The sequence below is a fragment of the Neovison vison genome, chromosome 8 (genome assembly GCF_020171115.1).
Source record: "Neovison vison isolate M4711 chromosome 8, ASM_NN_V1, whole genome shotgun sequence".
In the NCBI taxonomy this organism is placed as follows: domain Eukaryota; kingdom Metazoa; phylum Chordata; class Mammalia; order Carnivora; family Mustelidae; genus Neogale; species Neogale vison.
The window spans coordinates 22291762-22311469 of record NC_058098.1 but is presented as its reverse complement, the minus strand read 5'-3'; the positions used below and the strand labels follow the sequence as shown (position 1 = coordinate 22311469).

Below are 19708 nucleotides of genomic sequence, written 5' to 3'. Positions count from 1 at the left end.
TGAAAGCTCTCCCACACTCGTACATGGGCACATATGGTGGGCACGTGTGGACTCAGGCCATATGTGGGCAGGTGGGTGGATGTGGGCGAGGAGTGGTTATTGAGGCCTGAGAGCCTGGAAGGGGGAGGGCCCCTCTGGAGTGGCCGTGGGCAGAGCCTGCAGCTGCCCGCCCACCCACTTAGAGCTCACCAGCTTCCCAGCTGCCAGCACCACTGCCACCACTTTCTCTCTCTCCCTCCCCCCTTCTGACCCAGATTCCACATTCCAGAAATAGCTCTGGCAGGTGACTGGCAGGCGGGGTCAGCTCCAGCTAGGGAGGCAGGGGAAGCAGTTTGGCAATATATATGAGCCCCTCCCAGCCAAAGGACCCAGTGGAAGAGGCCACAGGGGTGCCATCCCCCCACCCCCCAGTCAGCCCCAGCCTGCCTCCTCTCCCCCTCTGGGAAAGAGAAGAAGAAAGAACAAAGAAGACTCTCCCTCCCACTCCCTCCCTCTGCCCAGCTCCCATTCGTGCTCATTCTCCTCTCCTCCCTCCCTTTTGCCATCCCTTTCTTCCAGCTTCCTCAGCCCTCTCTCCCACCATCTCAGCCTTCAGTTTGCCTCCTTCAACTCCGTTCCCCTCCCCAGCCCCCCACTTCGTCCCCTCCCAGTTTCTGGCCATCCTCCCTCCCTAGCCTCCCTTTCTGCATCTCTCCCACTCCTTCAGAACCACAAGGGAGGCTTTGGCATCCCCCAGGGGCCTGGGTAGCACCCCCCCACTCCCACCCCCTAGCTCCTGCCAACTGTGCACTCTGCACCAGCACATGATTCCATGTGCATGTGTGTTTACACACACACCCACCAGGTTACACACACTGGAGGGCTCTCCCTGGCAGTCCTTGAAGCTCTAGGCTGAGCTGGGACAGCTTCCTGGCCTGGGATGCATGCTTGCTCCTTACTCAGGAGTCTTGAGATCTAGTTTCCTCTGTTCTGTGTCACTCTGGGGGGTTCCAGCCCCTCCCTATGCTTCAAATTCTCTACCAATGTTGTGAGGTTTGAATTTGAGGACCCCCCCTTCTCCGCCTAAATACCTCCCATCCAAGTCATCCTCTGAGTCCCTTCTTTGTCTCCTCCCCTCTCCCCCAGAATGTTCCCAGTTTCTCCTCTGATTCACTCCCTCCTCCACAGAGGAAGGGAGGCTGACAAAATTCCAGTAAGCAGTCAACCCTCCATTCAGCCTTGTCCTCCCTCCCCCAGGCCTAGCCTTCCACAATCTCTGATTATTACACTACAGGCTCCTGTCAGATTGAACACTCCAGTTCCGGGGGTGTCAGGGCTGAGAGGAACCTCAAGGACCATTGTGTCCAGAGATTGCAAATAGACTTCAGCTCCTGTGTCATCTCTGATCCCTGGAGCCCAAGACCGAGATTTAGTTCAGCAGAGAAGTGTGCCACCATCGATTGGTGATGTCTGCTATGGCCAGAATATTTACACATATCTGACATTCCTGAATTAACCCAGTTAAACCTCTCATATGTATGCATATACACATGTGACAGAAGTCTCTCAAACTACAACCTACAGAAGGTGAGTGTCAGGTCAAGGTCACCTGGTAGGTCAGGGAGCAGGCAAAACAATAAATAACACATATCAGTATATGGTTCATTGGAAAATAGCCCAGAGCAAGGGGAAGGGTTGCAGCACAAACAGGATTGTTAGGGTAGCCCTCGTTGAGAAACAGATGTTTAAGCAAAGACTTGGAGAAAGCTGGAGAGGTATGCCAGGTAGGGAGGAGAGGTCCTGGGACAGGAGGGTTGAAACAGGAGTGGGGTTCCATGGGGCTGGGGCTGAGCAAAACTGAGCCTAGCGTGTCCTCAGGAGTGTCCTGAATTTTCTAAGTCAATTTAAAGATGAATGTTATGTGAATAGCACAGGTGTAGCATAGTGACTGTGAATAGGACAGGGTAAACTAATACTTTCAAAATGCTTAGCACAGTATCTGGCATCAAAACCGCTCAATAATCCTCATTTTCCTTTGTTATTATGCCTTTATACAAAAAAGGTTACAGTAATATCAGAAACACTGTATCATCTTATTAAGATTATTTTCCCCATTTTACATTTATTAAAGAAATGTGCAGAGAAAGTAAGGGACTTGCCTAAGTCACCCAGCAAGGCAGGTCAGGCAACAGGAATTGGGTCTGTGGATGGCAGACGTCCTGTAGGTACAGTCTGGAGAGGTGAGGCTTTAAAGAAATGACTCCATGAGGAGTTGGGGACTACCGGGAGAGAAATGGGGAACAGGGAGTTGCCTCGAGAAAGGGAATAATTTATGTCCTTAGCGCCTACTGCACGTTGACCTTCAGGGCACACTGAGTGTGCTGGTTTTCTTTTGCTGAAGAGGAATCGAAGGCTCAGGGAGGCTGAAAGAATATCTCATACAAGGTCACACAGTCCTGGAAAGGGTGAGGCAGGATTCGACCCCAATCGGGAGGACTCTGTCTGAGGGCGGCAAAGGGAGGATGGAGGGGAGGTGCCAACTAGAATCACTTAGGACGTAGAGTCCATAGTACTTGAGGTCTAATTTGACCATGCAGGGTTGAGAAGACCGGCTCACCAGGTCAGGATGCTTGCTGGGACCCTCAGTTTCCCCCAGTGACAGCAAGGTGTTGCCACGGTGAACTAGGGCGAGCTCGTACCGCTCCTCCCCCGGCAAGGAGCATGCGTCTCGTTCCAGCTGGAACCGGTTTGGCTGGGCGGCTCGAGGGGCGGAGCTCCCGGCGCTCGGGCATGCGCGTGCCGACGTGGGCGCGCGCTCTCTCTCACCATCCGTCGCCTGGGCATGGGCTAGCTAAGCGCGCCCAGCGCTTGCGCACCGGCCAAGCCGCGCGCGCGCGCCGGGCCACGTGCCGAAAGGACTCTGCGCGTCCCCGCCCTGCCCGGGAGTCCCGGGAGGCGCGCGCGCGCGGCTGACGCGGGGGGCGGGGCGGGGCGGGGTCGGCGCGGGGCTTTAACACGGAGGCCCCGCCCCTCGGGCGTACAAAACCGGAGCCTCGGGCCGGGCCGCGTGAGGGAGGAGGGTGAGTGCCCGCCGCTGGCCGCAGCTGCCGCCAGCCCCGTCCGTCACTCCGTCCGTCTGTCCGGTCCACGCCGTCGCCGCCGCCTCCTCAGCCCGGACGCCCGGGGCCCGCCCAGCGCCGCCCGGAGCAGCCGCGGCCCCGCGAGGAGACGGGCGCCGCCCCCGCCCGGCCCTGCCCCCGCCCTCCTCCCCGTCTGTCCGTCCGTTCGTCCACCCGCCTGCTCGCGCTTCCGTCCTTCTGTCCCGCTGCCAGCCTTTGGGCTGGTCTCCCCGCTCCGTCCGCTTTGTCTCTCCCCGGCTCCCTGTCTCTTTGTCTCTGCCCTCGCGGTGCCTCACAGCCCCTCCCTCGCTCCCCGGTCTCGGGTCCCCCTCTAAGCGGTCCTCTCATCCCTCGGAGCCTCCCTTTCTGGGCGCCCCCATTCCTCGGGACCCGCCCTCACGGTGCCCTCCCGTTTTGGGGGGCCTTTTCTTCAGAACACCGCCCTCACTCCCCCACGACTCCTTTCTCAGCTTCCCTCACATCCTTTGGGGGTCCTCCCTTCCATCTGTCCTCAAATCCCTGCGGTCTTGCCCCTCTCTTAGCCCTCATTTCCTCGGGGTTTTTCCTCTCGGTGCCCCTCATATACGCTGGGACCTCCGAGATCCTTGGGGTCTCTCTCTTGGGACCCCCAAAAGCTCCCCAGCTCCCAGACTTCACCCCTCCCTGCTATCCCTGGGGTTGTCTCTGTGGCTGTGGCTCCTTGTTCTTTCTCAGGCCTCCGTGGCCCCCCAGTTCTGGGGGTCGGGGTCTCCCGCTTTGCTCTCACTGCTTCTGCCCCTGCATCTGTCTCAGTGGTCTCACCACTCAGTGGCTCTTGTGCTGAAGGCCCCCTTTTGAGCCTGTTCCTTTCCCCAGGGCTCTTGGCCCCCTTGCTTTCTCTGCCCCTGCCCCCTGTCTCCCGTGCTCTCTGCTCCCTTGTCTCTCCCTTTCCCATTTTCTGTCTCTGCCGGTCTCTGGGTCTCTGACCCCACTCTGGCCCTCATGGCTTTGTGTCTGGAGCTCTTGAAGCAATGTGAGTGGTGGGGTGTCCGGGTCGGGCTGGAGTCCGCCCGCAGGCTGGCCGCGGCGACGCTCCATGGGGTTGGCGCTGGGGCTAGGGCTGGCGCTGGGGCAGGAGGCTCTGGAGCCTCCCAACAAAGGGGCAGGGAGGGAGGGGCCAGGCTGTCTGGCAGAGGTGGGAGTGGGGGCGCCTTCTTGCTCGGAGGCTTCTGCTTTAGTTGCTTGAGTGTGTGTGAAGGGTGCCACGGGCTGGACGTCCCGCCCGCTTGGTCCTGCATGGCCTGGCACTTTGTGATCGCTTGTGGGCAGGCCTGGGCTATTTTGGAGCTGGCAGGATGTGATATCACTTGGGTGTTTATTTAGACCCGGCTGGGGGTGGGGGCTGCGTTCTTGCCAACTTGAGTAATGAAATTTTGCAGGGGGGTGCGGCCTTTTAGGCAGCTGGACTGTAGGGTTTGTGGCCGGAGCTTTGCAGGCCACCAGCCTGGGCAGGTGAACAAGGTTATCATGCTGCTTTGGTCTTCCTGAGACTCTGCCAGGGTGAGGGGAGAGAGTTGTTCTTAGTCTGACCACCCTTGAGTATTCCATTTGATGATCTAAGAACTCGGGGGCTTGATTCCGCCAGCTTCAAGCTGTATGGGACCTGTGACCTCTCCAAGCCTCAGTTTCTCCATCTGTAAAAGGAATAATTGTGCTAGTCTCACCGGGTTGTCATGAAGACCAAATGAAACGTCTGTAGACATGTGCTGTGAAATGTTGCTGTGTCTTTGAACTGAGCCCACAGAGGGCAAGCAGCTTGTCCCGGCTACACAGCTAGTTCATGGCAGAGCTAGGACAGGGATCCAGCCCCAGGACTCCCCATCCAGAGTTCTTTACCCTTTGCTCCATTTCCACCTGATTATTCAGGAATACACCTGCCCTTCCAATGGGGCAGGGAGCAAGCGGTCCCTTATAACCTGATTCCTGGTTGCTCTTTGTCAGTTTGTAAAGATAGGCAGGTGTGCATAGCTGGATGTCTGCTCTGGGAGAAAGGTGGATTTTCCATGTTCCATCCCATTGTTTGAGGGTGGGTCCTGCGTGGCTAGAGGCACTTAGGAATAAGGTCGGTCAGTTTGTGGTTGTGAACCTTGCCTGCTTTTCCTGCTTCCCTGTAGGGTGGGGGACAAAGGCCCCAGCTCAGAGAGGCTCCACAGATGGGGGGGGGGGAGGTGTCTGCTGTCAAGGAGCCTAGGATGTCCTAGAGCTGAAGCAGGAAATCAGCTGTTGTAGCACCCTTGTCTTATGGTTGAGGCCCAGAGAGGCCGGGGACTCCTGGCCCTGTTCCATGGCACTGCCTCTAAGGAAGTCACAGTCAGGCTGGTGTCACTTCCCCACTGGTATATAATGACAATTTCCAACATCCATTGACCTCTTACGGTGGGTCCTGTGCTGGACACACTACTCGGATCACGTGCAATAGGGAGGAAGAAGGGCTTGGTCCTTGGCCTGGAAGTAGGGGGTTGGGATTCTGGTCCCCACATCTTACCCACTTTCAGGGAGGCTACTTTCTCTTGGGCTACAGCTTCCCTATCTGTAAAATGGGAATAAGAATCTTTGTTATAAAACTGGTTCTGAAATCATAGAATCCCTAAAGAAATTCTGTGAGACAGAATGCCAGGGTTCTATTCCTGGCTATGCTAAGACGCAGTGTGACTTCAGACAAGTGTCCCCCCTCTCTGTATTTTTCTTTCTGCAAAATGAAGGAGCTGGATAGCGTGGTCTCTTAGGTGCTTCCAGCTCTGACATTTCAGGATTCTAAGGTAACTCGGAGGCCACCTATTTGTACCTACATCTCATCTTACCTGTTGAAGGTGTGCTTGATCGCAGAACGAGAGGGAGAATGTTTTGAATGCTGCAGGGTGTGCGCTGATCATGTGTTGTGGGGTTTCAGAGGAGGGAGAGAAATCCTGTGGGCAGAGGGTTCAGAAAAGCTTCCAGGGGGAGGCAGTGCTGAAGTTGGGCCTCTATACCAGGCATGTTCTACCTCTAAGATTAACTATTACAGGTAGTAGAATTAATGTGGGACTGAGAGCCATAAACAGCTGGTGTTAACTGGTCTCCATCATTCATTCCATGTGTGATCTTGGGCAAGTTACTTTGGGCTTCAAGTTTCCTCATCTGTACTCAAGATAATAATATTTACACTACAGGATTGTGCTAAGGATTAAGTCAGATTATATATTTTAAAAATGCTGAGTACACAGTAGGCACTTAATAAATTCATCTCCCAGGGTTATCTGGATCACTTTTTTCTCTGTGGGAACAAGGTAGACCCAGCTTCTCCCCACCTTCCCCCCTCCACTGACCACCTGGGGGAGGTTCAGGTAACAAGGAAAGCACCTGACTTGTTGTAGTAAACACTAAGAGTAATCCTCTAATCTCCCCCACTTGCTCTATGAGCCATTGTGTAGTCTGTCAGGCGCCTTCCTGGCCATTGTTCCTCAGAACAGTCCTGGGAGGAAATCAGAAACCACTGGAGTTCTCTCTGCTTCACAGGTGAATGGAGAGTAGGGGGCCCAGAGAGGCCCAAGGACCTGTTCAGGGTCCCATAGCATGCCAGTGTCAGGGTGGGCTAGAGCCTAGACCTCTTGGCTTCTTCTCCCACAGCCCACAGCTTTGCTCCAGATGTATTGCTTCTGTCTGGTAGCCTGCCCCTCAGGCCTCCTTCTCTGGGTCTGGCATCTATTCTGCAGGGGAGGGTTTGCTTGACATTTCCTCAGCCTCTGAGCTCATCCTAAACTTCAGCGGGACTAGCTTGAGGCCGGGCGTGGACTGAGTCACCACCTTCCCTGGCTTTCTCATCCTGAGCAGCAGCCAGACACACCCAGAGGGCCGGAGACCTGCTGGTTGTAGGACAGCAGCACGGCAGGCTTTCCTCTCTGAAACTCAGATTGGTTCTAGAATGGCTCTCCCTGGGCTCTTAGGGAGAGGCTGCAGTGGTGGCTCCCCAGGGCCCAGGAAGCATGAGCAACACTGAACAGCTGTTGCCTGGCCTTTCGAGCTCCCAGCCTTTATTTGTGCTGTACCTTCCCCCTGTGGTACTTTCTCTCCCCCTCCAGGCCCACATTGTCAAATGCCACCACCTCCACTGGAAGTCTCTGATCGAGTCAAACAGACTGTGAATTCTGCCCCAGGTCCACACTTGCTGAAAAGTGGTCACTTCCCCTCTTGGTGCCTCAGTTTCCTAATATGTATAAAAAACTCAGGTTGCTTATCTTTATAAAGCTTAGGTTCCCAGGCTCCATCCCCGGAGAGTCTCCTTCGGCAGGTCCGGGGGCAGGAATCAACTTTACAAGTCCAGCCCTCTGGAGGAGTCTGATGCGGAGATCCTGTGGGCTGCACCCTGGGAAAAGCTGAACTGAGAGTTTTCCTGGGTTTATATCACAGCTTGGCTCGTCCCCACTGTGTGACCTTGGATTGATCAACTTTCTGCACCTCTGTTTTCTTTTGTCCTGTTGGGATGGAAATCCCTTCCTCTCAGGTTGCCGTGAGGGCGAGTACTCATGTAGTAAAGGCCCCTCAAGAAATGGAAATCTTTGTGCTCTGCTTCCATTGACCACGTGTCAGGGACTGTGCTGGGTGGTTTATAGCATGATCTGACTGTGTTACTGTAGCAATCCCATGATGCAGATACCAGTATTTTCCCCCATTTTACAGATGAGGAAACTGGCTCCTCCTCATCTTTGTTTTGGGCAGGGTTGGTTGTTTCCAGAAGCAAGGTGCCCTTCCCTTGCTCAACCCTGGCAGCAGACACTGTCGGACCTGGCCAGGGTGAGGGCTGTGGAATTGAACACCTGGGCAGGAATGCAATCCAGTCGTCAACAGGAATTTAATGAGGTTGATGAGGTGTGCAGGCTGAGCGCCTCTCAGATTCCCAGGTTTCCTAGTCCTGGCTGTGGCTGCTTCCTCTCCCTCAGGTTGTACTGGAATCAGCTGGTTCCTCCCTCATCCACTCCTGGGAAGGAAGGCTACCTTAAAAACAAGTAATATCTGTATTTTCTACAGCTAAAAGATTAATGTTTCTTGTTTCACAGTGAGGAAGCAGGCCCAGGTAAGGGGAAGGACAGGGACATGCCTAGGATCCCAAACCAAGGCCATGCCAGGGCTGGGCAAGAACCATAGCCCTGTCTGCCCACCTCGGTCTCCATTTCTCTGTATCATGGGCCTGGGTTGGCCAGTGGAGAGGGGGAACACTGAGGTTTGGTTCTGGGAAGTTTTCTCATGGGGCAAGAGCAGGAGAAGTGGTCCTGAGTGTCTGGAGCTAGGGTTGGCTCAGCCTGGAGCCAGATGGGCTTGGAAAGCGCTTTCTGAGGCCTGCGCTCCCAGCCGTGGGCCAGGCTCTGAGAGGATGGGAAAGAACAGACAGGGCCTCTGCTCCTGGGAACTTATGGTCTGACAAGGGAGACAGGCCTACAATTATGAGAGACTGTGTGACAGTCTGTAATTAAGCGTCTGCTGAGGAAAAGCATTGTTTGAGAAGGAAGAAGTGAGTGTGTGCCAGAGGAAACAAGAGCCCTCTTGAGGGGGGCTGGATTTGCAGAGACAGAGGGTGGGGCTGACATTCTAGGGAATGGTTTGTGCAAAGGCAGGGGTGTGGAGGCTGGAAGGTAAGCATGTATTTAGGGAAGCAGTGAGTGGACGGATTTTGCTGATGCATCAGGACTCTGGATGAAAAATCTGGGAGGGGCCAGGAAGTTGTAGGCAGCATTGAACATCAGCGGAGAAGCAGAGGCTTTGGGGAGCCATGGACCGTTTTAGAGCAGGGCTAGCCCAAGTGGAGAATTTTCTTTTCAAGAAGTTAAATCAGGCTGGGTGAATTGGGATGAATAAAAATGGTCACAAGGAGGAAGCCTCCCAAGCATCCAGATGAAAGAAGAGCATTAGGTGTGGGGTGGAGCCAGGAAAAGACAGTTGGGATAGCAGAGGGTGCTGTGCCCCTCAGAGAGCCCATTCAGGGACTTAGGGGCCAGAGGGAAAGATGCTAGGTGTTGCTGCTTTGGGGGAGGAAATAACAGTCTAAGCAAATTGCTTGTACACCTGCTCTATGCCAGGCTCTCTGCCAGGGCTTCTGTGGATGCTGTCAGAAAGCCTTATACCAAGCCAGAGGCAAGTGTACCCTTTTACAGATAAGGAAAATGTGGCTCAGACCCAGGGCTGACTCTCTGCAAATCCTGACTCTTCCCACAGTTCAGCTCTGGTTTTCGGAAAGGAAACTCTTATTATTAGGGTCCCAGGAATAATCTGAGCCTTCTTGCCCCTTGAAATGGGGACACACAAATACCTCCCCTAAAGCCTATAAGCCTTTACTTTCTAAAGATCTGGAGAGTTGGGACTGGGTGCCCATTTAGACTTTCTTTAAGGTAGGAGAGTCAGGGAAGCAAGGGGCCTTCACATCTTCAGTTTCCTCGCCAGGCTATGAGCAGCCTTCAGAGTCAGACCTCATACGTATATCTAGTCCAATAATGGGCACATCTGTGACTAGGTCCATTGGGATTCTCAGCCAGCCGCCACCAGAGAGGGTGTTCCTTTGCCCAGCCAGAGGAATCCGCCACCCACAAAGGCAGGAAGGGACTTGTCCCAGGTTGCTCTTGGCATTGGAGAGCCAGGTGATGGAGCCCAGTTCCCATTTCCTGGGCTGCAGCCAGGGGTACCTCCTGGGCAGAGAGAAGGGGAAGGGAACCGGTCCTTACTAAGTGGCTTCCATGGGAGGCCGCAAGGGTTGGTCCCAGTGTGCAGGTAGGAAATGGATGGCTTGGCCAGTCATTCTCCTCTGTGTGCCCCCCTGAGCTGGGCCTTGGGTCATGAGCAGAGCTACCACATGGCAGGCGCAGCCTCTGAACTCTGCTCACCCCCCTCACCCCTCCTTTGCCTCCAGTAAACACCCCCAGGTTACAAATGCCAATCTACTGGGCAGAGGCCAACCGTAGGCAAGATAGGGTTGTAACTGCAGCCCTCTTTCATACCAAAATCTAGACCGAGCTTTGAATGTGGGATTTTTGTGCTCCTTTCAGACAGACACAGCCTGAGAAAATACTCTTCAGACGTTGAAACAATGGAGTAGAGTGGCCTGGACTGTTCCTTTCAAGTGTAATCATTCATTTGAGTAATTTTTTACCGTTTGGCCCATGCTTTTTCAGAAATTTGACCATTTGCACATATATTCCTTTTTCTATCTTCCTTTCAGCACCTTGGTTCTGAATCCTTACTGTTTGTTTAGCCTGTTTTTGATTTGCAAAGCACTTTCATCCACCTTATCCCGGTAGATCTTCTACAACCCTGGGAGGTAGCTCTTCTACAACCCTGGGAGGTAGATCTTCTACAACCCTGGGAGGTCGTTACTACGCATGTCCTCCTTGTTTTGCAGAAAATGACTTGACCAAGATCACTCTGGGATTCACGGGCTGAGCTGCTTGTTTATTCTGCAAATACTGAAGCGCCTGCCGAGGGCCAGGCAGTGAGCTGGCGTTGCAGTGACAAGCAGAGCAGGCTAGAGATGGGGTCCCTCACCCCAGTGTTCACAGCATCCCTGAGGCCTAGTCAGGACCTCCCCCAGCACTCCTGACCTGCACACTGGGCCCTTTCCTCTGCAGACCCCTGTAGTTTGAGCCTGTGGCTTAGAGCTAGACTATCATAGCCTGTGAGCCCTCAGCCTAGAGCATCGTGGTAAAGCTAGCCAAGGCGACAGTCTCTGCAAACTGAACTTCAGAAGTGACAAAAGAGGCCTTCAGTAATGACTTAATTATTAACAAGAAGGTGAGGAAGGGCATCTCAGCAGAAGGCCATCTGCTCCTCCTCTTTGGAGGGGTCGGAAGGGTGGCGGGGAAAGTCGCCTGAGGGCTGCTGTGCCTAAGATCCTGGCCTGAATTTTCTCTGTCCTCCAAATATTTGATTACAGTCTACACAGGTGTGGAGCCCTGTGGCCATGTGCTGAGCTGGAGGCCCTCCGTTGCCTCCTTAATATTAAATGAGATGAAATAGAGGCAGATCCTAGGATTTCTGGCCCAGCCCCCTCAGGTCCCATGAGTGGGAACCAAGTGTAAGAGAGGAAGGGACTTGCCAACATCTCCTACTGAAAGAAACAATCCTTCCTCTTCCCCGGTTTTACCGGTCTGGCGTCGTTTCCCCACTGCTCCCTGTAGGAACTCTCAGCTGAACCTGTTCCACATTCAGAGCTCTCTTCAGGGGCTCTTCTATACCTTAACGCCAAGTTTTTCCTGAGTCTTCCTGGACATTTCCCCCCCTGCCCGGAGCCCTGTAGTGTCCAGGCTGCCTCCGCCTGCTCTCAGAAGTTGGCCACCCGTTCTAGAAGGTGAGAGCAGCAGCCTTTGAGGAGACTTCAAAATCCAGATGCCTGGGCCCTTCCCCCAGGGACTTTGATCCCTGAGCCATAGAGAGAGATTTCTGTAGGTAGGCATTTTACTGGAGTTATTTTTGTGTATAGGAATTATGTTTTTATTGAAAAAGCAACACATTTATCTGTTTAAACACTTCAAACTCTGTAGAAAAAAGTGCCCAGTGGAAAATGTCTCTCCCACCTTCCATTTCTAGAAAATCAGTGTGAATAATCTTGATGTGTCCTTCCAGAAATACTCTTCATATGCGGGGAACTGTGTCAATAACATCCTTTTTTATTGCACAAACAGTGGCATATTCTGTCCTTGCAGCCTATTGTTCTGTATTTTGTCTTTTTTTTTTTTTTTTAAGATTTTATTTATTTATTTGACAGACAGAGATCGCAAGTAGGCAGAGAGGCAGACGGGGTGGGGGGTGGGGGGAGCAGGCTCCCCGCTGAGCAGAGAGCCCGATGCGGGGCTCGATCCCAGGACCCTGAGATCATGACCTGAGCCGAAGGCAGAGGCTTAACCCACTGAGCCACCCAGGCACCCCTACTTTGTCGTCTTTATGCAAGTCTGTCTCTGCTGTGGACGCACAGGTCCATGGCCCCCTTTTCCGTGACTGTGTGACAGCCGCGCCGGCGGATGGTGTCTGCTTGTCCTCTGCTGGAGGGCATTTCCGTTGTTTCCGGTCTCGCAGCTGTGAGCAGTGCTGCAGCGTGCATCCTTCCCCACATATGTGTACGTGGGTGATCTGCATGAAATCGTCACAAAGAGTCTGTGCACCTAACATTTTGAGATATTTTGAATCGCCTTCTTTTGCATCCTGAAAATGGGTCTTTTTTAAAAAGTACCCTGCCTTCCCTAGATTCAAGTTCATTTCCTTAGTTAAGAACGGACTATTCTATTTCAGCCCAGACAAGGGAAGGGGGTTGGCCAGTGTCTCTCAGCAGTCCTCAGCCAATGAGGTATTTCCAGAGTAAGGTGCAGGTGAGAGGAACTGAGGAATGAAGGGAAGAAATGGGCTAGAGGGGACTCTGTTACAGGTACCTGGGGACTTGTTGATGACTTGGTCTCCAGGGAGAAGCATATCCCCCCCCACCCCCCCTTCCCCGCCCACACTGCATCCTCCCTCTGGCTTGGGCTGCACCTGCTTGGCAGCTGCTGGGCCAGCAAACTCATTCATTCAGCAAATACTTACTGAGATCCTGAATCCCATGCAGGCTGGGCCATTGTGTCCCTGGCCTTCTCTGAGCCTCAGTTTGTTTGTTTTTTTCATCTGAAAAGTGGGGAGGTTCATCCATGCCTTTCTAATGTCCTCAGGCTAGGGGGAAGATGTGGTAAGCCAGCCAGTGGAGAACCCCCATAAAATAGATTATAGTGGTCTTAGCTCGACACTGTGCCGGGCATCCTGGAGTTGCGGAGTCTGATGTTTGTTCCAGTCCTGGGTGGGCTGCCATCGGTCTTAGCAGATGGCCTGGGCTGCCGTCAGATTAGGAGTTTGGGAGGCAGCTGTTGGTGGATGGCTCCACTTGCCATGCCAGGACAGTCAGACTCATGCCTAGGATGCATTTGCTCTGCCCTGGCATGCTGGAACTCTCCAGGACCCACTCAGGATGAAGGTGATCAGACGACAGGTCAGGAAGAGGTAGGCAAGGAGGGTCCCCACACCGAGGCCAGTGTTTTGTTTTGTTTTGTTTTGTTTTTAAAGATTCCACCTATCTGACAGATAGAGATCACAAGTAGGCAGAGGCAGAGAGAGAGAGGAGGAAGCAGGCTCCCTGGGCTCGATCCTGACCTGAGCCGAAGGCAGAGGCTGCCACCCAGGAGCCACCCAGGAGCCCCCTGAGGCCAGTTTTGTCTCTTCCAGGCCAACAGGAAGGTCCTTTAGTGTCCTCCACGGGGCATTTCTGTAGCTCCCTTTCAGCCTTCAGCAATGATAGGGATGAGGAAGGAGAAGTTCTGTAATTTTTCCAGTTCAAATTGACTAGTTTAAAATCACGAGCCTAGTTCCTCCCTCCCATTTGATCAATGGGAAAACTAAGGCCTGGAGTTGAGGGCCTCCTCCTAGGTGAGTGGGCAGCCTTATTACTGGAATTAGAAGCCAGGGGTTCAGCCTTCCTAGGCCTTACCTCTCCCCATCTTTCCCACATCGTCCCAGTCTTTAGTTTCACTTTGGGGTTAAAAACCAAAGTGAAAGAGAAAGGCAAAGCCGGAAGCAGCTGCTTCAGACCCAGCCCAGGCTGGGATTGGCCCTGGGGTACCCAGGCCGAGCTGGCCTCCCCGGAGGAGGGAGGCCTGTTCTCCCTCTTGCTCTGAAGCCCCGGCAGGGGCAGGAGCTAGTAGGGCCCCTCGGGATAGGCGCCAGGCTACAGACAGGCGGTGGCGTTTTGGCCTGCCTCTGTCTGGGAGACGGCCAGTCGGACGGGTTCCCTGGTGAAAGTCAGCCTTACCCGGGTGTGGCCACAGGTGAGGAGCCTTTTAAACTCCCGTCCTTCCGGGGCAGGGCTGAGCTGGGCCTGTGCTCACCTGGGGAAGAAATCCTGGCTTCCCAAAACCAGCTTTCACAGAACAGTTCCACTCCCTGAAGGTAAGAGCTAGGGCCCTGTCTCCGCTGTGAAGACTTTTAAACTTTTGGTCACCATGGGGTGGGCACTTACCTCAACTCCTGGCAGTTTCGTAAGGACCCAGGCAACCTTGGTTCCAGTCCCAGTCCCCAAAACTTGGAGAGGACAGGGGTTGGGGGAGCAGGAGGCACGGCTTCTTCCTGAGTTTTAGGTAACCTCAAGCAAGACCCTCTCCAGCTCTGGGCTTTGGATTCCCTGTTGGTTTCTTGGCAGGAGGAGTTCTTTCCAGCTCTGCTGCTCGGTTCAGTCAGTTTTGGTGCCTTGGAAGCTAGCGAATGCTTCACACCTGATTTGGTTGGCCTGTGTATGTCGAAGATTAGCTGTTATCTAACTCGATGAGGTCTTGAGCTCCTGTTTCTCTGTGCTTTTTCTAAGAAAATTCTCAGCCTTGCCAAAGCAGATACAGTATCAATTTTGTTGTTTCAACAAATACAGTTTCTGTGTCCCTCTCTTGTCTGCATAATCACAAGATCCCCAGACATAGCCATTTTGGTTCAGGGCTGCTCCCTGAGGGCCCACGCTGCGCCCAGGTTGGGTGATCGACCAGGCGGCCCTCAGTGAAGGACTGCACTGACGATCCACCCCTGGCCGTGCCGCCTCTATGGAAGGCAGAAAGCTGGCATGGATAAGGCCCAGCTGGAAGGCTGAGCCAGGCCGGGGGGAGGAGCCCACAGCTCCTCCCGTGGTCAGGAGCTTAGTTCTGATGTCGTGTTGCTGGGGGTTAGGTCCTGCGCCGCCACCTAGAGCTGTGAGACCTTGAGCAAGTTCTTTAACCTCTCCAGGCCTCAGTTTTTCCACTTGCAAAATAGAGATAATATTACTGACATTAGTTTCAGTGTGCGGACAAGAGAAAAGTGTGTGTAATGCACTGAGCCCAGTATCTGGTACAGAGGAACCACTGAAAAAAATGTTAGCTGCTGCTGTTATATCCCAGGGGAGAGCAAAGACTTGAAATAGCTAAAGACTGTCCATCTCCCATGCCTAGAGAGTTGTAGGTGGACTGGATGGGGTGTTTGGACGGACATCAAGTTATTGTTTGCCAAGTACAGGGCTCTGATGGGGACTCAGGCTGAATCAAGGCAGGCTTTCGAGAGGAGGTGGCCTTCAAAACCTCAGAAGCTGGGTAGGAACCAGGTGGACAGAGATTTTAAAGGCAAGACACCCTCACTGTCTGGGGAATGGGCGTGTCCCGGGTAGGGAAGAGAAAGGTGCTGTGGTTGGGACAAGGATGGCAAGGGTTGGCTGCCCAGGGGCCAAGAGAGCCGAGATCAAGCCAGAATGCCTGCCAAGGGCCATCAGAGTCCCTCGGGCTCTCATGCCAGAGCTTGTCTCTGGAGGGTCATCAGTCCTGCGGCCAGTTTCCTGCTGGGGCCCATTATTGAGTGCACTGTGAATAGACTGTGAATTCCAGGCTCTCCTCGAAACTTCTTGCCTTCCCTGTCTTCCTACACTTCATGACATGGTATTGCCCTGCATGGGGGTGTGGTAGCCATCTGGAGGTGCCTTCCTGCCTGCCTGGGGGCAGTTGTGGGCCAGGGTGGGGGAGGAGGAGTGGGACTCCTCTGACAGCACCCGTGAAAGCCCGCCGCCTCCTCCGCTCCTGCTGCCCTGGTGGTTTCCTTAGAGGGGACACGCAAAGCAGCCCACAGGAACGTGGTGGGAGGGGGGTTGGGGTTCATCCCAGCCGGTTCCGACCTCCGAACAGCCATCACCTCCCTTTCCAAAGGGTCAGCCATTCCTGGCTCAGAGAGCCAGGTGGTGAGCCGAGGGAGGGGCGGGAATAAGACACACTTGGTAGCTTTCCTCAAGGAGCTTCCATCCAGCTTGGAGTGCCCATCCCAGCAGGTGACAAATACACAAGATACTGTCTGCTTGCGACAAGAGCCCCGAAGGAAACAAATAGATGCTGAGAGGGCCATATTCAGAGAGGATGGGGACGGCATGTCTGGAAGGTGAGGTGGCCAGTGAGAAAGAGGCAGCCAGGGGCAGAGTGGGAACCGCAGGGGGGTCAGGACCCTCAGGTGGAAAGTGTTTAGCAGGGGCGCCTGCTTGGCTCAGTTATTAAATGTCTGCCTTCAGCTGAGGTCATGATCCCAGGGTCCTGGGATTGAGCCTCACATTGGGCTCCCTGCTCAGCAGGGAGTCTGCTGCGCCTTCTCCCTCTGCCCTGCCCCCCACCCCCACCCCCACCCCTGCTTGTGCCCGTGCTTGCTCTCTTGTGCGTGCGCATGCACGGTCTCTCTCTAATAAGTAAAATAAAAAGTAAGTGCTTAGCATATTGAGGAAACAAAGGGAGGTTCCGTTGTATCGTTCTGTCGAGTGGTCTGCAAGGTCAGTCAGGGCCTCGTCATCTCAGCGACCTTGTTCGCTCTGAAGCAGACAACTCGGCTTGCTCTGTAGGAGCCAGAGGTGTCAGTGGGTTAAGAGGTGTTTTGCTTTTGTTTTAAAAATTAACATCAGAACTCCCAAATGCTTACCTTCTGATTGGTTTTCGTCCTGGTGCTAAGTCATCAAGAAAAGGCTTTTTCTATTTACTGCTCATGTCCTCTCACACACTGCCTCACAGTTCACCAAGCTTTGTTGCTTCTGTTGGCAGTTTGTGGCAGGTTGCAGTTACTATTGCTGTTTTTAGACATGATGGAACAGGGAGGTTGAGTGACTTGCCTGAAGTCACACAGCTTAATCAAGATTTGAAGTCTTGGTTCACTGTTCTCTTCCGCCACACTACTGTGTAGGGAGGCCAAAGCAGAAGTTTCTATTTCTTTTTAGCAAGGGTGCAATTCTAAATTGATCACAGTTAAAAAAAGTTTTGGTATAGAATGATACACTAGTAATTGTGTCCAGGCAATGAGATTAGAATGACCCCCGCCTCCATTTTCTATAGTTATTTCTTTTTTTAGTTTAAGCTTTGTATTTCCACACACACTCCCATCCACCTCATTTCCAAGGTTCTGAGACCAGTATATCCATGACTGTCATCAAGGACGTCTGATCTTCCTTATTTCCTGTTTGAATTTTGTCTTCTGATTTCTCTTTCTTGAATGTCAGAAAAGAGATTGCAGGCAGATTTTAGATCAGCCCCTGCTCACAAACATGTTTAACTCGAGGCAGAAATTTTTTGAATTCATGCTTATAGTAGTTTTAAATATTTTATTCTGTACCTTTTGGATTTGGGTTGTAAAACAGCAGTTTGATAATTGGGCTCATTAGTAAGGAATCCCTTAGTAGACTCCTCACTAGCCCCCCCCATTCTTAAGAGTTTTGGGATAAAATGCACGGAACAACAGTTTACCGTCTTACCTGTTTTGAAGTGTACAGTTCAGTGGCAGAAAGTACCGTCACCTTGGTGCCCCACCTCCATCCCCAGAACTCTTTCCGTCTTGCAAAACTGAAACTCTTCACCCATTAAACAGTAGCTCCGCATTCCGGCACTACCCCCCCTCCACCCACCCCCCTGCCCAAAGCCCTTGGCAACCACCATTCTACTTTGTCTCTTGGATTCAACTCCTCCAGGTGCCTCATTCACAAGCCCGTCTTAGGAGGATGTATTTGAAAAGGGGGTTATGTGATCTCTCTGAACAATGAAGTCTTTGGGTGGGGATTAATTCCCCCAGTTAAAGCACACTACCACTCACAGCTTCGTGTGACCACGTTCCAGCAGAGTTAACAGACTGATCAGGAGACCTCCTGAGAGGCCCGAGGTGGCCGCGTGGAGCCTGACCGCAGCCCCCCTGTGGAGGCAGAATAAGAGGTTGGGGAAGTAATCGTAGGACCCAGGCACAGTTCCTCAATTAGTTGCTTACCTGCTGTGGGATTTGGGCCAAGTCCCTCCTCTTCTCTGAGCCTCGTCTTCCTCCTCTGAGAAATGGGACAATATCTCCTATCATGTGGACATCCCAAAAATCAGTGAGGTGTAGATAGAAGACTTCCCTTGGCAGTCTTGAGAATCCTAGCGCAGTGTTTGATTGTGATTAAATGCAAGGGAAATGAAACTTCTGATGCCCGTGGTACAGAAGCAGTAGAGACTTAGAAGTGGAGTGAATGGCCTGAGGCCCTCGGCACTTGGCATTGACCCTGCGCTGAAACCCAGCCACCCTCGCTCACAAGCTACAGCTACTGCAGGCTCCTCGTCGGTCATTCTTTTGATGGGCAGGAGACCTTGAAACAGAGAGTTGCTTTCCCATCTTACTGGGTTTAAAACATTGCCCAAGAAACTCTCTTATTGGCGGGCCTGCAGGGGAGGACGAGGGGTGAAGGTTTTGGTGGGGAGTCAAGGACAGGGATTCTGCATCATGGGAATAGAGTCCTACAGCACGTCTGTGGTGATCGTCTCACCCAGGGACCATACAAACCTTGCACTTCGCCGTTACTCCCCAAACTAGGCCCATGGCAAACCACAGCAGTCCAAGTCACCGCACTCCCGCTGCGCCCGGACACAGCTCCAGGATCCTTCTTTTTTTTTTTTTTTTTTTTTTTAAGATTTTATTTATTTATTTGACAGAGATCACAAGCAGGCACGGAGGCAGGCAAAGAGAGAGAGGAGGAAGTAGGCTCCCTGCTGAGCAGAGAGCCTGATGCAGTGTTGGATCCCACAACCCTGGGATCATGACTTGAGCCGCAGACAGAGGCTTTAACCCACTGAGCCACCCAGGCGCCCCACCAGGATCCTTCTTAACACAGGCATGTCCTCCTAGCCACCCAGAAGTAGCACACCCGGGCAACCAGTGCCACCTCCACCCTGACCATAGTCTCCAACTTTCATAGATGGGGGCAGTGCTGGGAGGGGAAGGGACTGTTTCAAGGGCAGGTGATGTCACAGGTCTCTTTGTGAGAGCGGAAAAGGGTCCTTGGGCAGGACAGCCCAAAGTCTGGGCAGGTGTGATGACTATGCTTTCAAGAACATCGAGGCACAACAGCTCCCAGAGGGGTAGAAGTTGTCGAGGTAAAGTCCACTTTCTTCAGGTGCTCTCTGGGGTGCTGGCTTGGGCTGGAGGTCTTTGTGGGAGTGTGCTCTCCACCAGCAGGAGGAGACCAAACTTGTCTTTCTGCAGTGGCTTCTAAGCCTTGAAGGAATGCGTGTGCGGTGGAGTTCATTGGTGAGCTCGTATTTTTACTACTTGTGAGACTGGATGCTGGGAAGGTCGGGTTCTGGAGATTGGAACCTATAGGGTCTGCGCTCACTTACCAGATAGAACGTGACTTGCTGTGTGACGCTGAGCAAGTCCCTCAACCTCTCTGAGCCCCCATTTCCTCAGCAGCACGCGGGGAGATGGTGAAAACATCTCCTGAGGGGATCAAATGTAAGACGCAGGTGTAAGGACCTCGGACAGTGACTGGGCCACTGCAGATTCCTGAGCAGACACTGAACACTGGTAATTATGACTGTTAGCCGCTAATCACCCACTTCGTACCCTGCACCATTGTCGGGGCGGGTGGGGAGTTTGGTGACCTTCACTTGGGTAGGTGTTCTTTCAAAGAGATCTCCCCAAATGTCACCATATTGGGCTTTCAGGGTGGCTGGGAAAAAATTGATCAGGGATGGGTCCGGGGGCGTGAGGAAGAAGCCTGTAGTCACGACTTGTCCCAGCAACTCTGTCTTCCGCTTGCCAAG

At 53.2% G+C, this 19708-nt stretch overlaps 1 protein-coding gene across 3 annotated transcripts in view; it reads left to right on the top strand.

Annotated features, from left to right (window-relative positions):
* The window catches only part of DLGAP4 (DLG associated protein 4), an 85350-nt gene that overhangs the window by 16257 nt on the left and 49385 nt on the right, over positions 1 to 19708 (top strand). The window contains exon 1 of one of the 3 annotated variants that reach the window (XM_044263087.1): positions 3239 to 4110. The exons of the other annotated variants lie outside the window; for them this stretch is intronic. Within the exon in view, the coding sequence (XP_044119022.1) occupies positions 4080 to 4110 (31 nt within the window). The 5' untranslated portion in view covers positions 3239 to 4079. Of the gene's footprint in view, positions 1 to 3238; positions 4111 to 19708 lie in introns of those variants that run through there. 3 annotated transcript variants of the gene reach the window in all.